Genomic DNA, 16999 nt, shown 5'->3' on the forward strand with positions numbered 1-16999 from the left:
GAGGTCTCTCTGTGGGGTGGAGGCTGGTGGGGGGGGGCTGTACGAGGTCTCTCTGTGGGGTGGAGGTGGGGGGGCTGTACGAGGTCTCTCTGTGGGGTGGAGGCTGGTGGGGGGGGGGGGCTGTACGAGGTCTCTCTGTGGGGTGGAGGCTGGTGGGGGGGGGCTGTACGAGGTCTCTCTGTGGGGTGGAGGCTGGTGGGGGGGGGGGCTGTACGAGGTCTCTCTGTGGGGTGGAGACTGGTGGTGGGGGGCTGTACGAGGTCTCTCTGTGGGGTGGAGGGGGGGGGGCAGTACGAGGTCTCTCTGTGGGGTGGAGGCTGGTGGGGTGGTGGGGGGCTGTACCAGGTCTCTCTGTGGGGTGGAGGCTGGAGGGGGGGGGGGAAGCTGTATGAGGTCTCTCTGTGGGGTGGAGGCTGGTGGGTGGGGGGGGGGGTCTCTCTGTGGGGTGGAGGCTGGTGGGGGGGGGGGCTGTACGAGGTCTCTCTGTGGGGTGGAGGCTGGTGGGTGGGGGGGGGGGTCTCTCTGTGGGGGTGGAGGCTGGTGGGGGGGGGGCTGTACGAGGTCTCTCTGTGGGGTGGAGGCTGGAGGTTGGGAGGGCTGTACGAGGTCTCTCTCTGGGGAGGGTGGTGGGGGGCTGTACGAGGTGCCCGCGTTACGAGGTCTCTCTGTGGGGTGGAGGCTGGAGGGGGGCAGGGGGGCAGAACGAGGTGCCCGCGTTACGAGGCAGAGTCGGACGTTTCCGAGCTGTCCTTCACGTCTGTGCTCTCCGTGGCCTCACTGACCTCGCTCACGTCCTTGCTGTCTCCGCTGTCCTCCGCTCCGTCCCGGCCTCTCCCCCCGGTCACCGTGGGGACGACCGTCACCGTGCTCCCTCCCCCGCCGACGTCACCGACACCGACACCGACACCGCCGCCGCCCCCCCCACCCGGGCACTTGTCGTCACGGCAACAGTCGGAGAAGTGGTTGGATCGGTGGTGGGGCCGGTGGTCCAGCGAGCCCGGGGGCCGGAGACGATCACGGACGTCCGCTTGCTTCCGGAACTGGAGGGAGGGAGGGAGGGAGGGAGGGAGGTCAGGTGTTAGATACACAGCGCAGACACAGGGCCCTCCCCACCGAGTCCCCACCGACCAGCAATCACCCACACACTCACACTATCCCACACACACACTAGGGACAATTTACAATTTATACCAAAGCCAATTAACGTAGAAACCTGTACGTCTTTGGAGTGCGAGTGGCCATCTGTTTGTACCTGTGTCTCCGTGAAAAGTGTGTCTCCATGTGTGCGTGTGTGGGTCTGTGGCTCCATGTGTGTGTGTGTGTGGGTCTGTGACTCCGTGTGTGTGGGTCTGTGACTCCGTGTGTGTGTGTGTGGGTCTGTGACTCCGTGTGTGTGTGTGTGTCTGTCTGTGACTCCGTGTGTGTGTGTGTCTGTCTGTGCCAGTGTCTCTGTGTGAGTTTTAGTTTGATTTACTGTTTACGGTGTACTAAGGGACAGTGAAAAGCTTGTGTCTCCGTGTGTGTGTGTGTGTGTGCGCGTGTGGGTGTGTGTGTGTGCGCGTGGGTGTGTGTGTGTGTGTGTGTGTGTGCGTGTGTATGCGTGTGTGCATGGTTTTGTGTGTGTGTGGCTTTGTGTGTGTTCGTGTGTGGGTGTGTGTGTGTGCGTGGGTGTGTGTGTGCGCGCGTATGGCTTTGTGTGTGTGCGTGCGTGTGTGTGCGTGCGTGTGTGTGTGCGTGCGTGGCTGTGTGTGTGGCTGTGTGTGTGTGGCGGTGTGTGCGCGTGTGTGTGTGTGTGTGTGTACGTGTGTGTGTGTGTGTACACGTGCGTGTGTGTGTGTGTACACGTGCGTGGCTGTGTGTGTTGTGCGTGTGTGTGTGCGTGTCCCACCCAGGTGCCGGTGATGTGTGGGGTCAGGGGATTACTCGCTGTGATGACCCCCTGGTGCTTAGTTGGGGGGGGACGGGGACGGGAGAGACACCATGCCCAGCACAGGTGGGCACTGTGGGTCGGAGGGTCAGGCACTGGGGACAAACCTCATCGGCCATCAGCGTCAGGTCCCTCTTCATGGCGTAGGCATCCTCCCCGTCTGCGTAGTACTTGGGCTCCACCTCACTGATTCTGCGGAGGGAGAGCGAGGGGGGTTATGGAGCACTCCTGCCTGGGGTAGAACCACTGATGCTTGGCCAACGAGCAGTGGTCCAGGCGGACAGCGGCCTGCAGGGGGAGCTGGCCAGCGGAAAATCGAAGGTAGGCAAAAGTGCTGGAGAAACTCAGCGGGTGCAGCAGCATCTATGGAGCGAAGGAAATAGGCGACGTTTCGGGCCGAAACCCTTCTTCAGACTGATGTAGGGAGGGGGGAGAAGAAAAGAAAAAGGAGAAAGGAAGAGGAGGAGCCCGAGGCCTGAGGCCTGAGAAGGGGAGGAGACAGCAAGGGGTACCGGAAATTGGTGGATTTAATGTTGATGCCACTAGGGTGCAGACTGCCCAAGCGGAATATGAGATGCTGCTCCTCCAATTTGCGGTGGTGCTCACTCTGGCCATGGAGGAGGCCCAGGACAGAGAGGTCGGATTGGGAATGGGAGGGGGAGTTGAAGCGCTGAGCCACCGGGAGATCGGAGAGGAGAGGGACGTGGGGTCACAGGTCGACGATGTCTGGCGTCCCAGCAGCAGACTGGGGCTGGCCTGGATCGGGCTCAGCAGACTGTTTCTGGACAGTTTGCTAATCGGGGACGTGCTTTGGTAAGGCAGTAGTCCACTGGACTGTTTATAAGTTTAGGATTCCACCGTGCGAATGCACTTGGCACTTGGTGTGATAATGAAGCAGTGACGACAGGGTACAGGGAAAGATGGAGATGGCGGAGGCTGGAGTTTAGGGAGGAACGAGGGTGCAGTCAGACGACACTTACTGGAAATTCAGCGTGTTGGAGTAGAGATGCAGGGCGGCTCGATTGCTGCAAAGAAGGAGAGAGAGAGACGCGGTTAATGTCCCATCGCTGTGTATTAGACTTTACAGAAACATCGGCCCACTGAGTCCGTGCCCACCAGCGATCACCCCCTACACTAGCCCACACACACACCAGGGACAACTTGTTTTTTACAATTTACTGAAGCCAATTAACCTGCAAACCTGTGCGTTTTTGGAGTGTGGGAGGAAGATTGTTAAGGGTTTGGACGCGCTAGAGGCAGGAAACATGTTCCCAATGTTGGTGTAGTCCAGAACCAGGGGCCACACACACACACACACACAGTTTACGAATAAAGAGCAAGCCATTTAGAACACAGACGAGGTTAGTCTGTGGAATTCTCTGCCTCAGAGGGCGGTGGAGGCAGGTTCTCTGGATGCTTTCAAGAGTGAGCTAGATAGGGCTCTTAAAAATAGCGGAGTCAGGGGATATGGGGAGAAGGCAGGAACGGGGTAGTGATTGGGGATGATCAGCCACGATCACATTGAATGGCGGTGCTGGCTGGAAGGGCCGAATGGTCTACTCCTGCACCTATTGTCTCTAAACAGTGACGTTTTTTGCTGTCGGGCCTGGCGTTGGGAGGTGACAGACGGCGGTACCTCTTCCTGACGTGCAGGGACACATATCGGGCGTTGAAGTTCTCGATCATGGCTCGGGACGCCTGGTCCATCAGCTTCTGGGCCAGACCCAGACGCCGGTGGGACCTCTTCACCGCCTGCAGAGGGAGGGAGAGAGGGAGAGGGAGAGAGGGGGGGAGCGAGAGCGATAGAGAGGGAGGGAGAGCACATCAGCATCAGAGTGGAAAACAGCCTTCGTGAGGTTGTGTGTAGAATAACCACACACCTCCTCACCCCTGAGAGTTACATTTCAGCTTATTGTCGTACAGTGAAAAGCTTTTTGCAGTCAGCAGAAAGACTGTACATGATTACAATCGCGCCGTCCACAGTGTACAAATACATGATAAGGGAATAACGTTTAGTGCAAGGTAAAGCCCGATCAAGGATAGTCCGAGGGTCTTCAATGAGGTCAGGACCGCTCTCTAGTTGGTGAGAGGACGGTTCAGTTGCCTGATAACAGCCGGGAAGAAACTGCCCCTAAATGTGGAGGTGTGTGCGTTCGTTTTCACACTGCATTTAGTGTCTGTGAACGGGTGACAACGGTCGGTGCGGGCTCGGTGGGCTCGGGGACCGTTTCCGCGCTATATCTCTTGAACGCTTGCTACGGGCCAGGACACCCCTCCCCCCCTCCCCGGAATTCGGGGACCCACCCTCGACCCTTCACCCCTGCCCCGGCCTCGTACCAGAGACGTGATGTGCCCATGAGGGACGTCGTCTGGGTCTTCCTCCCTGGAAGGGAAGAAAACAAAGAGAAAAGAGGTTAAAATCACCGCCATCAGTACAAGGCCCACCCGCGGTCACTGAGATCAGAGCCCCGTCTATGGGAACCCCCCCCTTCACTCCCACACCGAGGCAACAAGCAGTCAAAGTGTGGACACAAGGGCCCAATACTTTATCAGAACTTTCACTGCACACAAGTCGAATCCCACTGTGTGGATCTAAGGGGCAAGGGCAGGGGGGGAAAGTCCCTTGGCTCCACTCACTCACATTTTAGTCGAATCCCACTGTGTGGATCTAAGGGGCAAGGGCAGGGGGGGGAAGGTCCCTTGGCTCCACTCACTCACTCACTCACATTTTTGCCAGAACGTAACCCACGATCTTCCCGTTCTCGTCCTCAGCGATGTACGAGAGCTGGAGAGAGACAAGAGAGACTGATTAGCGATGCGGCGTGCTTGCCGTTCGATGTTCCGTCACCCTCGCAATGTGTCCACTAGCAGCAGCCTCTACCTACAGCCTGTTTGTTATTTCTGTCTTTTTTATTATTTTTAGTTAGTCCAAAGTTTTGTGTTGGGGGAAACTTTAACTTTTTTATGTAGCGGAGGGGGGCAGGGTAAGGGGGGAAACCGTCTCCAAGTCTCTTCCTAGCGGGGACGCGACTATTTCTCCGAGTCGCGTCCTCGCCCCCCCACCTCGCGGCCTGCCAGCTGGATCGGAGCGGCCTTTCCTGCCGGGGACCGGGAACCGGACCAGGGCTGCTACAGCGGCGGCGCAGCGCTGGAGTCACCGCGGAGCGGGCGATGCCTACCTGGGTCGCCGTTTGGAGCTCCGGAGCGTTGGGCCGCTGCTCCAACATCGTGGAGCTCTGGTGCGGAGAGCTTCCAACGCGGGCGGCGCTGAACGGCATCGTGGAGTCCTGGGGCGCCTTGCAGAGGGTCTACAGTGGCAGTATCCACCCGGCGCGGCCTGCGGACTTTGGAAGCCGCCGACTCCGGTAGGAGGGGGCCGACTCTGTGTCCACGCCGCTGAGGACGTCCCGCAGCCCCGACGTCGGACTTACAACACCCCGGCGAGCGGTCCTGAACATCGGGCCGCCCGTAGCGGCAACTGCGGAGGGCTTGGGGAGGCCCTGACCACGGGGAATAGTGGAGGAAGAGACTGACTTTGGTGCCTTCCCACACAGTGGGGAACTTTGATTCTGCTGTGTGGGGATGTTTTATGTCAAACCCTATAGTGTGTTGTGTCCTGTTGATTTTTATTGTATGGCTGTATGGAAATTCATTTCACTGTGCCATCATGCACACATGACAATTAAATCTATCTTGTATCTTGTATCTTGTACGCCTCCCACAAGCTGGAAGTTACACAGATGAGGAGGGAATCTCATCGAAACCCACCGAATAACAAAAGGCCTGGATAGAGCGAGCCTCCAAATAGGCTCCCAACTGTATCACTGGGAACTATATAACTGCACTCCTAGATCCCACAGCTCTACAATGCTCCATGTCTACTCCAGGATGGCAGGTCTGTCATATGTTGAAATAATGGACTGGGCTTATATACACTAGAATTTAGAAGGATGAGAGGATATCTTATAGAAACATATACAATTCTTAAAGGATTGGACACACTAGAGGCAGGAAACATGTTCCCCATGTTGGGGGAGTCGAGAACCAGGGGACCACACACAATTTAAGAATAAGGGGTCGGCCATTTAGGACAGAGATGAGAAAAAACGTTTTTCACCCAGAGTTGTGAATCTGTGGAATTGATTCACAATTCTGGCAGTGGAGGCCGATTCACTGGATGTTTTCAAGAGAGTTAGATTTAGCTCTTGGGGCTAATGGAATCAAGGGATATGGGTAAAAGGCAGGAACGGGGTACTGATTGTGGATGATCATATTGAATTGCAGTGCTGGCTCGAGGGGCCGAATGGCCCACTCCTGCACCTATTTTCTATGTTACTATATAGATTTGGAGACATTATTTTTGACTGCACTGTTATTTTCTATTTATTTGCTTGCGTGTTCATTGTTTCATATAGTTTTTATATATATTTCACTTTAATGATGGATTATTTTACCCTGGTCTGCACCCTCTCCAGAACCCCAGGCAATGCCACATATGAAGCCTGCCCCCTCTTGTTCCCCGCCCTGGTCGTGCCGTGGGCTGGCTGAACCATTACCTGTGGCCAGGACAGGCCGTGGTAGAAGTAATACTTCATCTGGTAGTTTTCGGGCAAACACAGCAGGTTGCAGTGCTGCATGTTCATCAGGTCCTCCGGCTGCAGACAGAGAGAGAGCATGCAATACAGGACAGTTAGTACAGGATCACAACTCCAGTCCACCTCCTCCAACCTCAAGAGTCAAGAGAGGGTTTTAATGTCATGTGTCCCAGATTCTTCTGCAGTTGTACAGGGCTCTGGTGAGACCACATCTAGAGTATTGCATACAGTTTTGGTCTCCTAATTTGAGGCAGGATATCCTTGTGATCGAGGCAGTGCAGCGTAGGTTCACCAGATTGATCCCTGGGATGGCAATCAATCAATCAATCAATCAACCTTTATTGTCATCTTGCAAGCAACAGTTGCGGGACTGTCATATGAGGAAAGATTGAAAAGACTAGGCTTGTATTACCTGGAGTTAGGAGGATGAGGGGAGGGGGTGATCTTATAGAAACAGATAAAATTATAAAAGGACTGGACAAGCTAGATGCAGGAAAAATGTTCCCAATGTTGGGGGAGTCCAGAACCAGGGGCCACACACAGTCTTAGAATAAAGGGGAGGCCATTTAAGACTGAGGTGAGAAAAACCTTTTTCACCCAGAGAGTTGTGAATTTGTGGAATTCCCTGCCACAGAGGGCAGTGGAGGCCAAGTTTCCGTGCTGTGTGACCGGCGTAAATAGGTGCACATGAACTAGCAGTGGGCGGGATGGGCTGAAGGCACTTTCTCCAAGCTGTGTGACTGGTGTAGGTGGTGCGGGTTGGCTAGCAGCGGGCAGGATGGGCTGAAGGGCCAGTTTCCTTGCGGCGTGACCAGTGTAAATAGATACATGTGAGCTAGCAGCGGTTGGTATGGGCTGAAGGTCCACATTCCCCCCTGTGTGGCCGGTGTAGATGGGGCTAACAGGGGGTGGGATGGGCTGAAGGGCCATTCTCCAAGCTGTGTGACCGGTGTAGATGGAGCTAGTGGGCTAGCAGCGGGCTGAAGGGCCATTCTCCGCTGCTGTGTAACTGGTGTAGATGGAGCTAGTGGGCTAGCAGCGGGCTGAAGGGCCATTCTCCACTGCTGTGTGACTGTAGATGGAGCTAGTGGGCTAGTAGCGGGCGGACGGGCTGAAGGGCCATTCTCCAAGCTGTGTGACTGGTGTAGATGGAGCTAGTGGGCTAGCAGCGGGCGGGACGGGCTGAAGGGCCGATTGGGAAAGGGGAGATGCAGCGAGACCTGGGTGTCATGGTACACCAGTCATTGAAGGTAGGCATGCAGGTGCAGCAGGCAGTAAAGAAAGCGAATGGTATGTTAGCTTTCATTGCAAAAGGATTTGAGTATAGGAGCAGGGAGGTTCTACTGCAGTTGTACAGGGTCTTGGTGAGACCACACCTGGAGTATTGTGTACAGTTTTGGTCTCCAAATCTGAGGAAGGACATTCTTGCCATGGAGGGAGTGCAGAGACGGTTCACCAGACTGATTCCTGGGATGTCAGGACTGTCTTATGAAGAAAGACTGGATAGACTTGGTTTATACTCTCTAGAATTTAGAAGATTGAGGGGGGATCTTATAGAAACTTACAAAATTCTTAAGGGGTTGGACAGGCTGGATGCAGGAAGATTGTTCCCGATGTTGGGGAAGTCCAGGACAAGGGGTCACAGCTTAAGGATAAAGGGGAAATCCTTTAAAACCGAGATGAGAAGAACTTTTTTCACACACAGAGAGTGGTGAATCTCTGGAACTCTCTGCCACAGAGGGTAGTTGAGGCCACACAGTTCACTGGCTATATTTAAGAGGGAGTTAGATGTGGCCCTTGTGGCTAAAGGGATCAGGGGGTATGGAGAGAAGGCAGGTGCGGGATACTGAGTTGGATGATCAGCCATGATCATATTGAATGGCGAATGGTGCAGGCTGGAAGGGCCGAATGGCCTCTACTCCTGCACCTATTGTCTATGTTTCTCTGCTGTCTGTGTGTGTGGAGTGTGCACGTTCTCCCTGTGACCATGTGGCTTTCCTCCAGGTGCTCTGGTCTCCTCCCACATCCCAAACACGTAGGTGTCTGAGGGTTAATTGGCCCCTAGTGTGTAGGGAGTGGGGATAGCATAGAACTACTGTACAGGTGATTGATGGTTAGTATGGAGTTGGTGGGCCGAATGGCCTCTACTCCTGCACCTATTGTCTATGTTTCTATGTTCTATGTTTCTCCGCTGCTGTGTGTGACTGGTGTAGATCCCAGGGACGACAGATGGCACAATGGGCTAAGTGTTCCACTGGCGACCGGAAGGTAGCCGGTTCGAATCCCGCTTGGAGTGCATACTGTCGTTGTGTCCTTGGGGCAAGACACTTCACTCACCTTTGCCTGTGTGTAATGTAATGTAATTATGTGAAGCACTTTGGGGTCAATGCAAGTTGACTGAAAATGTGCTATATAAATAAGATTATTATTATTATTATAGATGGAGCTAGTGGGCTAGCAGCGGGGGGGACGGGCTGAAGGGCCTCCAGGACTGTGGGCGGGGCTTGGCCTCCACACGCGGCCGCCCGGCATCTTCTCCCCTCCCCCTCCTCCTCCTCTCCCTCTCCCTCATCGGGGCAGCGGGGCTCCGGGAGCCGCCTCCCTCCCTCCCTCCCTCCCTCCATTCCCCTCCTCGCCGTCGCCATAGCCATCGTTCTCACCCGGGCGTTGCGGATATTCATGGCGGCCGCTCTCTCGCTCTCTCCCTCCCGCTCCTCCAACCGTCTCCCCGGCACCACGTGACCCCCGTCAGAGCCCGCCCCCAACCCCGAGTGACAGGCGACTCCACCTATCATAGGGCGGGTCCCATCATCCCGCCCCCTCTCATTGGCTCCCCCGCCGACTACTCAACCCGCCCCCAACCCCGAGTGACAGGCGACTCCACCTATCACATGGCGGATCCCATCATCCCGCCCCCTCTCATTGGCTCCCCGCCGACTACTCAACCCGCCCCCAATCCCGAGTGGCAGGCGGCTCCACCTATCACATGGCGGATCCCATCATCCCGCCCCCACTCCCGGATCCCATTGGCTCCCTGCTGTCATTGACAGGCGACTGGACCCTATCACGACGGCGTACGATGGACCCGCCCCTTCGACCGGCGCCCATTCGCTCCCCGCTGAGACCAGAGACCATCCCCAATCCCGAGTGACAGGCGATTCCACCTATCATAGGGCGGATCCCATCATCCCGCCCCCTCCCCCAGATCCCATTGGTTCCTCCACTGACGCCTCAACCCGCCCCCACCCCGAGTGACAGGCGATTCCACCTATCACATGGCGGATCGCATTGGATCCCCCGCTTGACGCCTCAACACGCCCCCACCCCGAGTGACAGCGAGCTGTACCAATCACAATGCCGAGTGAAGGCGACTACACCTATCACATGGCGGATCCCATCATCCCGCCCCCTCTCCCGGCTACCATTGGTTCCTCTACTGGCGCCTCAACCCGCCCCTAATGCCGAGTGACAGGCGACTGCACCTATCATAGGGCGGATCCCATCATCCCGCCCCCACCCCCGGCGCCCATTGGCTCCCTGCTGTCATTGACAGGCGACTGGACCCTATCACGACGGCGTACGATGGACCCGCCCCTTCGACCGGCGCCCATTGGATCCCCCGCGCTGACGCCACAACCCGCCCCCAATCCCGAGTAACAGCGAGCTGTACCAATCACATGACACCTTAACCCGCCCCAACCCCGAGTGACAGGCGACTCCACCTATCACATGGCGGATCCCATCATCCCGCCCCCTCCCCCGGATCCCATTGGCTCCCCCGCTGATGCCTCAACCCGCCCCCAATCCCGAGTGACAGGCGACTCCACCTATCACATGGCGGATCCCATCATCCCGCCCCCTCCCATTGGTTCCCCCTGAGACCTGAGCCCGTACCCGCCCCAACTCCGAGTGACAGGCGATTCCACCTATCATAGGGCGGATCCCATCATCCCGCCCCTTCCCCCGGCTCCCATTGGTTCCCCTGTAATTGACAGGCGACTGGACCCTATCACAACGCCGTATAACCGACCCGCCCCATTACCCAGCTCCCATTGGTTCTCCACTATCACCGACAGGAGAGTGGACCTATCATAGGGGAGGCGGATGAGCCCGCCCTGTCTCATTGGCTCTTTACCACCTGACCCCGCCCCTCGTTGCTGCGCTTGAACCAATCACCAGGTGGTTGCCTTGTACCCGCCCCTTCTCCGTGCTCCCATTGGCTCCGGCGCCCACCCCCCACGCAGACTGACAGATGCCTCAACCAATTGGTTCCCCGCTGTGATTGACAGGCGAGTGGACCTATCACGTGGGGGAAGGTGAACCCGCCCCCTCGCTCCCATTGGCCGCTCACCCGCCTGAACCCGCCCCTGCGCCTTTAAGGTGCTCGCGGTGGCCCTGCGCCTTTAAGAGGCCGGTGTGGGCCGACCCTCCCCTTTAAGCGGCCGCCGCGATGAGGCTGAGCGTCAAGTTGCTGCACGGGACCGAGTGCTGGCTGGAGGTGGGATAGGAGCGAGGGGAAGGGCCGAAGGGTGGGGGTGTACAGGAGGATAGGAGATGGGGGGTAGGAGGGAGTGGAAGGGCCGAAGGGTGAGGTGTATAGAGGGGAGGGAGATGGGGGGGGGGGGGGGATAGGAGGGAGGGGGAGGGCCGAAGGGAGGGGTGTATAGAGGAGTGGGGAGTACAGGAGGATAGGAGATGGGGGGGAGGAGGGGAAGGGCCGAAGGGAGGGGTGTACAGGAGGATAGGGGTTAGGGGGGGTAGGAGGGAAGGGAAGGGGCCGAAGGGTGGGGGTGTATAGAGGGGAGGGAGATGAGGGGGGATAGGAGGGAGGGGAAGGGCCGAAGGGTGGGGTGTACAGGAGGAGGAGGAGGTGAGGGAGGGGGGGTAGGAGGGAAGGGGAAGGGCCGAAGGGGTGTGTATAGAGGGGAGGGAGATAAGGGGGATAGGAAGGAGTGGAAGGGCCGAAGGGTGGGGTGTATAGAAGGGAGGGAGATAAGGGGGGATAGGAGGGAGGGGAAGGGCCGAAGGGTGGGGTGTATAGAGGGGAGGGAGATGAGGGGGGGGTAGGAGGGAAGGACAAGGGCCGAAGGGGGTGGGGGAGTACAGCAGGATAGGAGATGGGGGGTAGGAAGGAGGGAAGGGAAGGGAAGGGCCGAAGAGGTATGTATAGAGGGGAGGGAGATAAGGGGGGATAGGAAGGAGGGAAAGGGCCGAAAGGTGGTTGTATAGGAAGGGAGTCAAGGGGGATAGGAGGGAGGGGGTGGAGGGGGTACAGGAGATGGGGGGGGTAGGAGGAAGGGCCGAAGGGTGGTGTATAGGAGGGAAGGGGGATAGGAGGAAGGGGTGGAGGGGTACAGGAGATGGGGGGGGGGGTAGGAGGAAGGGGTGGAGGGGTACAGGAGATGGGGGGGGGGGGGTAGGAGGAAGGGCCGAAGGGCGGTGTATAGGAGGCGAGGCGAGAGGGGGGGGATAGGAGGAAGGGGAATGGGGTTAAGGATAGGAGATGGGGGGTAGGAAGGAGGGGAAGGGCCGAAGGGGTGGGAGAGGTTACAGGAGATGAGGGGGGGTAGCAAGGAGGGAATGGTTCGAAGGGAGGTTGTATAGGAGGGAAGGGAGACAATGGGGAGCCAAAGGGATGGGGGGGGGGGGGGGGTGGGGGGGCCGAGGAGGATAGTACTATTTGAGTATATAGTATATGAGATTTGAGTATAGGAGCAGAGAGGTTCTACTGCAGTTGTACAGGGTCTTGGTGAGACCACACCTGGAGTATTGCGTACAGTTTTGGTCTCCTAATCTGAGGAAGGACATTATTGCCATAGAGGGAGTGCAGAGACGGTTCACCAGACTGATTCCTGGGATGTCAGGACTGTCTTATGAAGAAAGACTGGATAGACTTGGTTTAGACTCTCTAGAATTTAGAAGATTGAGAGGGGATCTTATAGAAACTTACAAAATTCTTAAGGGGTTGGACAGGCTAGATGCAGGAAGATTGTTCCCGATGTTAGGGAAGTCCAGGACAAGGGGTCACAGCTTAAGGATAAAGGGGAAATCCTTTAAAACCGAGATGAGAAGAACTTTTTTCACGCAGAGAGTGGTGAATCTCTGGAACTCTCTGCCACAGAGGGTAGTTGAGGCCAGTTCATTGGCTATATTTAAGAGGGAGTTAGATGTGGCCCTTGTGGCCAAGGGGATCAGGGGGTATGGAGAGAAGGCAGGTACGGGATACTGAGTTGGATGATCAGCCAAGATCATATTGAATGGCGGTGCAGGCTCGAAGGGCCGAATGGCCTACTCCTGCACCTAATTTCTATGTTTCTATAGTAGATGGGGGGGGGGGGGTTGGAGGGGGGAAACGTTTTTACCCACCTCAGTCTTAAATTACCTCCACTTTATTCTAAGACATCCTTGTGATTGAGGCAGTGCAGCGTAGGTTCACCAGATCGATCCCTGGGATGGCGGGACTGTCATATGAGGAAAGATTGAAAAGACTAGGCTTGTATTCACTGGAGTTTAAAAGGATGAGTGGGGGGTTCTTATAGAAACATATAAAATTATAAAAGGACTGGACAAGCTAGATGCTGTCCTAGATGATCTTTTATCATCAGATTATATAAAGTCTGAAGAAGGGTTACCGATTATATAAAGTCTGAAGAAGGGTTTCAGCCCGAAACCTTGCCTATTTCCTTCGCTCCATAGATGCTGCTGCACCCGCTGAGTTTCCCCCACATTTTTGTGTACCTAAAATTATAACTGGACAAGCTGGATGCATGAAAAATGTCCCCAATGTTGGGCGAGTCCAGAACCAGGGGCCACACACAGTCTTACAATAAAGGGGAGGCCATTTAAGACTGAGGTGAGAATAAACGTTTCCACCCAGAGAGTTGTGTGAGTTTGTGGAATTCCCTGCCACAGAGGGCACAGTGGAGGCCAAGTCACTGGATGGATTTAAGAGAGAGTTAGATCGAGCTCTAGGGGCTAGTGGAGTCAAGGGATATGGGGAGAAGGCAGGCACGGGCTACAGTTCTGAAGAAGGGTTTCGGCCCGAAACGTTGCCTATTTCCTTCACTCCATAGATGCTGCTGCACCCGCTGAGTTTCTCCAGCTTTTTTGTGTAACCTTCAATTCTCCAGCATCTGCAGTTCCCTCTTAAACACGGGCTACAGTTCGTTGTGTTCAAGAAGGAACTGCAGATGCTGGAATATCGAAGGTACACAAAATTGCTGGGGAAACTCAGTGGGTGCAGCAGCATCTATGGAGCTGGCTACAGTTCATTGGCTATATTTAAGAAGGAGTTAGATGTGGCCCTTGTGGCTAAAGGGATCAGGGGGTATGGAGAGAAGGCAGGGATGGGATATTGAGTTGGATGATCAGCCATGATCACAGTGAATGACGGTGCTGGCTTGAAGGGCTGAATGGCCTCCTCCTGCACCTATTTTCTATGTTTCTATGTTAAACTCCAGCGAGTACAGGCCCAGTGCCGTCAAACGCTCATCATATGTTAGTTAACCAACTCATTCTGGATCCATCCTAACTCATCCTTCTAAACTCCAGTGAGTAGAGGCCCAGTGCCCAGTCAGTCAAGGGGTTCTGTGTGTGGGGTGGGGTGGGGTGTTGTGGACTGTGAGGAGAGGGCTGTGGGCTCTGATCTGTGCTCTGCATCCTTGCAGGTCTCTGAGGATGAGACGGTGTCCAATGTCAAGGTGCTGATTGAACAACAGCTGAAGATCCCACAGGGCCAGCAACGGCTACTCTACAAGGGGAAGGCCCTCTCTGGTAAGGCCATCATGCCCAGGGCAGAACCACCGCCTCACAATCCTAACGCACACCTCTGTCACTGCCTTAAGATCTAAAAATGTTTTTCCCCCTCTCCCTTTTACAAATTGTTTTTATTGAAATGTATCTTTTTTTATTAAAGCACGGAGCTAGTATTATTTTTTTTAAGGCGAGGGAAATCTTTAGAGGGTATGCCCCGCTAGTGTGGCCATCACTATCTACACTGCTTGTAGGTGTAGTTTTTTTCCTTTCTTTGCACTCTTACATAGAAACATAGAAATTAGGTGCAGGAGTAGAGGCCATTCGGCCCTTCGAGCCTGCACCATTCGCCATTCAATATGATCATGTCTTATGAAGAAAGACTGGATAGACTTGGTTTATACTCTCTAGAATTTAGAAGATTGAGAGGGGATCTTATAGAAACTTACAAAATTCTTAAGGGGTTGGACAGGCTAGATGCAGGAAGATTGTTCCCGATGTTGGGGAAGTCCAGGACAAGGGGTCACAGCTTAAGGATAAGGGGGAAATCCTTTAAAACCGAGATGAGAAGAACTTTTTTCACACAGAGTGGGTGAATCTCTGGAACTCTCTGCCACAGAGGGTAGTTGAGGCCAGTTCATTGGCTATATTTAAGAGGGAGTTAGATGTGGCCCTTGTGGCTAAGGGAATCAGGGGGTATGGAGAGAAGGCAGGTATGGGATACTGAGTTGGATGATCAGCCATGATCATATTGAATGGCGGTGCAGGCTCGAAGGGCCGAATGGCCTACTCCTGCACCTAATTTCTATGTTTCTATCATGGCTGATCATCCAACTCAGTATCCCATACCTGCCTTCTCTCCATACCCTCTGACCCCCTTGGCCACAAGGGCCACATCCAACTCCCTCTTAAATATAGCCAATGAACTGGCCTCAACTACCCTCTGTGGCAGAGAGTTCCAGAGACTCACCACTCTTCTCTCTATCTTTCAAAAAAATCTATTGAAAAATTGAACAGAGGCTGTGTTAATATGTAATTGTGTTTTTGGTTATGATAAGCATATGCTTCTAATAAAAATATTTTAAAAAATAATAAGATCAGAAGTGATGGGAGCAGAATTAGGCCATTTGGCCCATCAAGTCTACTCCGCCATTCAATCATGGCTGATCTATCTCTCCCTCCTAACCCCATTCTCCTGAAGAAGGGTTTCGGCCCGAAACTTTGCCTATTTCCTTCGCTCCATAGATGCTGCCGCACCCGCTGAGTTTCTCCAGCAATTTGTGTCTACCCATTCTCCAGCCTTCTCCCCATAACCCCTGACACCCGCACTAACCCTATCTCTGCCTTAAAAATATCCACTGACTTGTGGCCTCCACCGCCGTCTGTGGCAAATAGTCCCACAGATTCACCACCCTCTGGCTTAAAGAAATTCTTCCTCATCTCCTTCCTAAAAGAACGTCCTTTAATTCTGAGGCTGTGCCCTCTGATCCTAGACTCTCCCACTAGTGGAAACATCCTCTCCACATTCACTATATCCAGGCCTTTCACTATTCTGTACCTGTCGCCGATGTAGAGAAGTTGCCACCTGGAACAGCAGATGCAGTAGATGAGGTTGGAGGAGATGCAGGTGAACCTCTGCCTCGCCTGTTTGGGTCCTTGGATGGAGTCGAGGGGGGAGGTAAAGGGTACTCTCTGAATCACTTCCCTCTGGAAGGCCACTCCGGACTGTCAAAGCTGCCACAGCCAGACACAACAACAGCTTTTATGCTGGAGCACCATTGCAAATTCCTTGTATGTGAATACCTGGCCAATAAACGCACTTAGAAACATAGAAATTAGGTGCAGGAGTAGGCCATTCGGCCCTTCGAGCCTGCACCGCCATTCAATATGATCATGGCTGATCATCCAACTCAGTATCCCGTACCTGCCTTCTCTCCATACCCCCTGATCCCCTTAGCCGCAAGGGCCACATCTATCTCCCTCTTAAATATAGCCAATGAACTGTCCTCAACTACCCTCTGTGGCAGAGAGTTCCAGAGATTCACCACTCTCAGTGTGAAAAAAAAGTTCTTCTCATCTCGGTTTTAAAGGATTTCCCCTCCCCCTTATCCTTAAGCTGTGACCCCTTGTCCTGGACTTCCCCAACATCGGGAACAATCTTCCTGCATCTAGCCTGTCCAACCCCTTAAGAATTTTGTAAGTTTCTATAAGATCCCCTCTAATCTCCTAAATTCTAGAGAGTCCCCTCTCCAGTCTCTTAATTCTAGAGAGTCCTGCCATCCCAGGAATTACTGGTGAAGCTGAAAGGCACTCCCTCTATGTTGCAATGCGGGGCCTCAGATTTGGAGACCAAAACTGTACGCAATACTCCAGGGGGAGAGAAGGGGAGAGAGAGAGATGAGGGTGGTGGGAGGGGGAGAGGGGGGGAGAGAGAGAGGGAGGGAGGGGGGGGGAGAGAGAGAGGGAGGGGGAGGAAGGGAGAGGGGGGAGAGAGAGAGAGAGAGGGTGGGTGCCGACACTAACCTCTCGCTGCCTAGACGAACACAGACTGCCTGATTACGGCATCCGTCCCGGTGCCAAGCTGAATCTGGTGGTGAAGGCGGTGGACAGGCCATCGCCAGAAGGCACAGCCCAGGGTGGCAGAAGCCAGGCCTGGCTGCAGGTGGCACTGATCATCGAGAGGCACTTCACACCCGCTGATGCCACCAAAGTCTTGGAACAGCTG

The 16999-nt window shown here is 54.8% G+C and overlaps 2 protein-coding genes across 2 annotated transcripts in view; one reads left to right on the top strand and one right to left on the bottom strand.

The window, feature by feature from the left end:
* Positions 1-630: 630 nt before the first annotated feature.
* On the bottom strand, positions 631-9276 carry naa10 (N-alpha-acetyltransferase 10, NatA catalytic subuni). Its single transcript, XM_055630794.1, has 8 exons — positions 9183-9276; positions 6484-6582; positions 4654-4712; positions 4265-4310; positions 3564-3679; positions 2908-2952; positions 2035-2119; positions 631-1040 (listed from the first exon to the last, which is right to left on the bottom strand). Exons 1-8 carry the CDS (start codon positions 9201-9203, stop codon positions 717-719), a joined length of 795 nt encoding a protein of 264 aa, XP_055486769.1. The 5' UTR covers positions 9204-9276; the 3' UTR covers positions 631-716.
* Positions 9277-10876: 1600 nt separating this feature from the next.
* The window catches only part of ubl4a (ubiquitin like 4A), a 7580-nt gene continuing 1457 nt past the window's right edge, over positions 10877-16999 (top strand). Inside the window, exons 1-3 of the mRNA XM_055630796.1 lie at positions 10877-11020; positions 14190-14295; positions 16812-16999. The exon at positions 16812-16999 is cut by the window's right edge and continues 6 nt beyond it. Coding sequence (XP_055486771.1) covers positions 10973-11020; positions 14190-14295; positions 16812-16999 — 342 coding nt within the window. The 5' untranslated portion in view covers positions 10877-10972. The remainder of the gene's footprint in view (positions 11021-14189; positions 14296-16811) is intronic.

The sequence above is a fragment of the Leucoraja erinacea genome, unplaced genomic scaffold (assembly GCF_028641065.1).
Source record: "Leucoraja erinacea ecotype New England unplaced genomic scaffold, Leri_hhj_1 Leri_530S, whole genome shotgun sequence".
NCBI lineage: Eukaryota > Metazoa > Chordata > Chondrichthyes > Rajiformes > Rajidae > Leucoraja > Leucoraja erinaceus.